Source organism: Triturus cristatus, chromosome 4_2 (assembly GCF_964204655.1).
Source record: "Triturus cristatus chromosome 4_2, aTriCri1.1, whole genome shotgun sequence".
Taxonomy (NCBI): domain Eukaryota; kingdom Metazoa; phylum Chordata; class Amphibia; order Caudata; family Salamandridae; genus Triturus; species Triturus cristatus.
The window spans coordinates 969,033,026-969,036,189 of record NC_140586.1 but is presented as its reverse complement, the minus strand read 5'-3'; the positions used below and the strand labels follow the sequence as shown (position 1 = coordinate 969,036,189).

The 3,164-nt window shown below is 42.4% G+C and overlaps 1 protein-coding gene across 1 annotated transcript; it reads right to left on the bottom strand.

Annotated features, from left to right (window-relative positions):
- Nucleotides 1-242: 242 nt before the first annotated feature.
- LOC146839173 (uncharacterized) lies at nucleotides 243-2,133 on the bottom strand. Its single transcript, XM_085603159.1, has one exon. It carries the CDS (start codon nucleotides 2,131-2,133, stop codon nucleotides 319-321), a length of 1,815 nt encoding a protein of 604 aa, XP_085459285.1. The 3' UTR covers nucleotides 243-318.
- Nucleotides 2,134-3,164: the final 1,031 nt, after the last annotated feature.

Below are 3,164 nucleotides of genomic sequence, written 5' to 3'. Positions count from 1 at the left end.
CAGCGTTGCCGAAAATAGGGATGAGCAGGGACCATATCCATGAACTTGAGGCACATGCTGCATAGGTAGGCTTTCCTGTTTTCAGTTTCTATTTTTGGTGAATTCTGGTGGTGTTTTTTCAGTGTTTTCCAGTGATTTCAAAACCTCAAAAAAACAGTGCTTTTCAGTGGTTACTCATTTTCGCCCCCAAAAAAACAACTGAAACGGTGTTTTACCGGTGTTTTTGGGACGCTTTGCTTTTATTATTGTTTGCTTTCTTAATTGGTGCATGGAATATAGACAGTCTATGTACAGTGTATAAGAGGTTAAAGTACATCTTTACAAGTCGAATTTATTGTAGTACACCATACAATATTTTTTCAGTGAATCTTTGGTCATTCGCGCTCTCTCTTTCCTACCCATGTACACTTTTATTTGGGAAAAGGCCCTCTCGACATTGGCACTTGAGACTGGCAACGCCAAAACAGACAGTACACAATGTGCCAACTCTGGCCACTGACGTAGCTTTCCATGCCAGTATTGGTGCACCTCAAGGTTGACATTCTCTGGGCCAGGTTCTGCGACATATGCGTTGAACTGGGTGCATATGCCCTCCGAGGTGTCAAAGCGGTCAAAAATGAAGCTGTACTTTGCAAAATCTGGAGAAAATTCCCCTTTACGGAAGGGATCTAACACTTGCGCAGAGTACCAAAGTGAGGCTTCATTGGCTTCAAACGCCATGGTTGGTGAAGGGACATTTCTATGCATCATAGCTAGCCATTTCTCATGCATTGTGAAATAAAATTTCCTGAATTGGTCCTCAACACTTCTCTGCTTACCAAGTGGCAAGCATTCTAACAGGGAACATGTTGCAGTGCCAAAGTCACTAAAAGTGTCGCCTAGCCTACTCTCAAGGAGATGTTTGACATCTACACCAATGATGCTGAACACTTGGTAGACCAGGGTGTTTTCTGACTCTAGTTTTTTGATTATGTCCACTACAGCAGTCATATTTTCTTGTAGGAATCTAAGAATGCAGTACAATGTACTTTTTTTTACATCGCTATCAATATGCACCCGAAGATCCTCACATTTCTTGCCTTTTGCATCATCACTAAGCAAAAAATCAGTAAACGGTCGCCACATAGATAAAATTGCATTCACGGCCTCTAGGACTGAGAACCACCGACTAAATGACACAGTTGGGATTACTTTTTCTTTGCTGCCACACAAAACACAAAAAGAGAAATATTTGCGTTTTAGTTCCCGCGCATACCTAAACAGTGCACCTGAATGGACTACAAAATCAATAGCATTCTTCATTAGCTCAGAAGATTGGAGAGCTGCTTTCAGCATACCATCTAGCAAATGGCATGGGTCTCTTACAGGGAAACACTTCAGCTCAGGTATTGCTTTTGAAAGGTCATCACATAACTTTTTCATATACGTAGCGGAATCGCTGCAAATACAAACAATGTCACTCCAATCTTTGTTAAACTTTGTCAGAACTCTCTGCAGCAGCATCCCAAGTGACACTGCGTTGCATGTTTCCAGTACATCTAGATCTGCCATGATGGTACGTCTGTACCATCCATTTTTTGCATCACAAAATGTGATTAGCACTGCCACTGCTGGGTCGCCACGCATCTCTGGGGTTTCATCAAGGGTAACAGAGATCTTTACATCACCCTGGAGTAACTCTGAAATATGTTCGATATCTGCAAGGAACACCTCTGGTAGGTATTTCTCATACATTTGTGTTGCTCTTGGTAATGTTTTGCATGCTGGTGCACGCTTGCGGAACAGATTCCCAATCGGTCCATCGGCTTGGTGTAAGCTGGTTCCAGATTGCACTAGGGCACGTACAAATTCATGTGCCACATCCTTTTCTTCCTCACGTTTTCTTTTGAAGCGTGTCATTGTCTCAGCAAGAGACATCTGGCATAGGCTGTCGCTATTAGGTGGCTCTTTCAATTTCAAGTGGGTCTTGGTAACAAGATGTTCAGCAATTCGGCTTGCAGTCTTCCCAGTTACTATTGGGACAGTCACTCTGCAAAACCTGCAAATTAACATCTTTTGCCCACGCACTTCTTCAACCATGAAATCTTTGTTTTCCAGCACATAATCTTCTGCCGTCTTTATTCTGCGGGGCATGTTGTTCTGCGCAAACTAGATCATAAAAGAAACACTTAGAAACCGGTTGTGTACTGTTGAAAAAATAATGAAGCCACTAATTGGTGATAGCATAAGAATCCATTTTATCTTTAAAGCGTGATGACACCAAACAAAAAGTCTACCTTGAAGCAAAACCTTCAGCCATCAGGCCACTAACAGGAACATTCACGAAAACTGGCAATTTGCAGTTTCTGAGTACTTTTGATTGAAAACATTAAAAATCTGTATCCCTGGTACCCTAAATGCTTTTTACCCATCATGCTTTTAGAAAGAATTCGGTTCTGGATGTATGCACATTAGCTAACCTCCAGCTTGCCTAAAAGTGAATAATACTTTGTGGCCGAAAGCCCTTAGGCCAAATTCACGCGTTAAAAAAGTCCAAATAAATGCGATGTATATACAGATGCAGGTCAGGTAACCTATTGCCAGGAGAATGTTCAGCTTAATGAAAGGGGAATGTTGAATCCATGTGTACAGTATCAAACATTCATATACAGTTCAACAGTAATAAGGACCAGCGGCGTAAATATACTTACATAGCTCCCAGATGCGCAACTACAGTCAAATTTCGGGGGGGGGAGGGGAGGGGTTCTTCCAGCAATCGGCAGAATGGAGATGCAGGGGCTCTAAGAAGGGGGGAAAAACAAAAAGGTATTTTTGCAAAACCCAAAATACTTTTCCTACGGATTACATGTTCTAACCTTCACTACAGAATAGCTGCAACCACTATGTAATGAATTTACATGGAGATGTTCTTGATAAACACGCACGCACACAAAAACATACTATTTAGAGGCTTTACTGGCGCCTCTGTAGCTATGGTTAAATCTACCTTTGCATAGGAGAGGCACAACTAGAGCCAAATTTCAGGGGGGGGGGCTGAATCTTTTAAGCCATAGTTGTAAATACCAATCTGGCGGCCTGAGGAGCAGGGTGCCGCTCCACCCACCCACACACACACTTGTCAGTGCTGCTAGAAACATGGGGTCCCTTTTTGTTGCGCAAACTAC

Excerpts from the sequence above, each read along its gene's own strand:
- LOC146839173 (XM_085603159.1), bottom strand. The coding sequence starts at position 2,133 with ATGCCCCGCAGAATAAAGACGGCAGAAGATTATGTGCTGGAAAACAAA.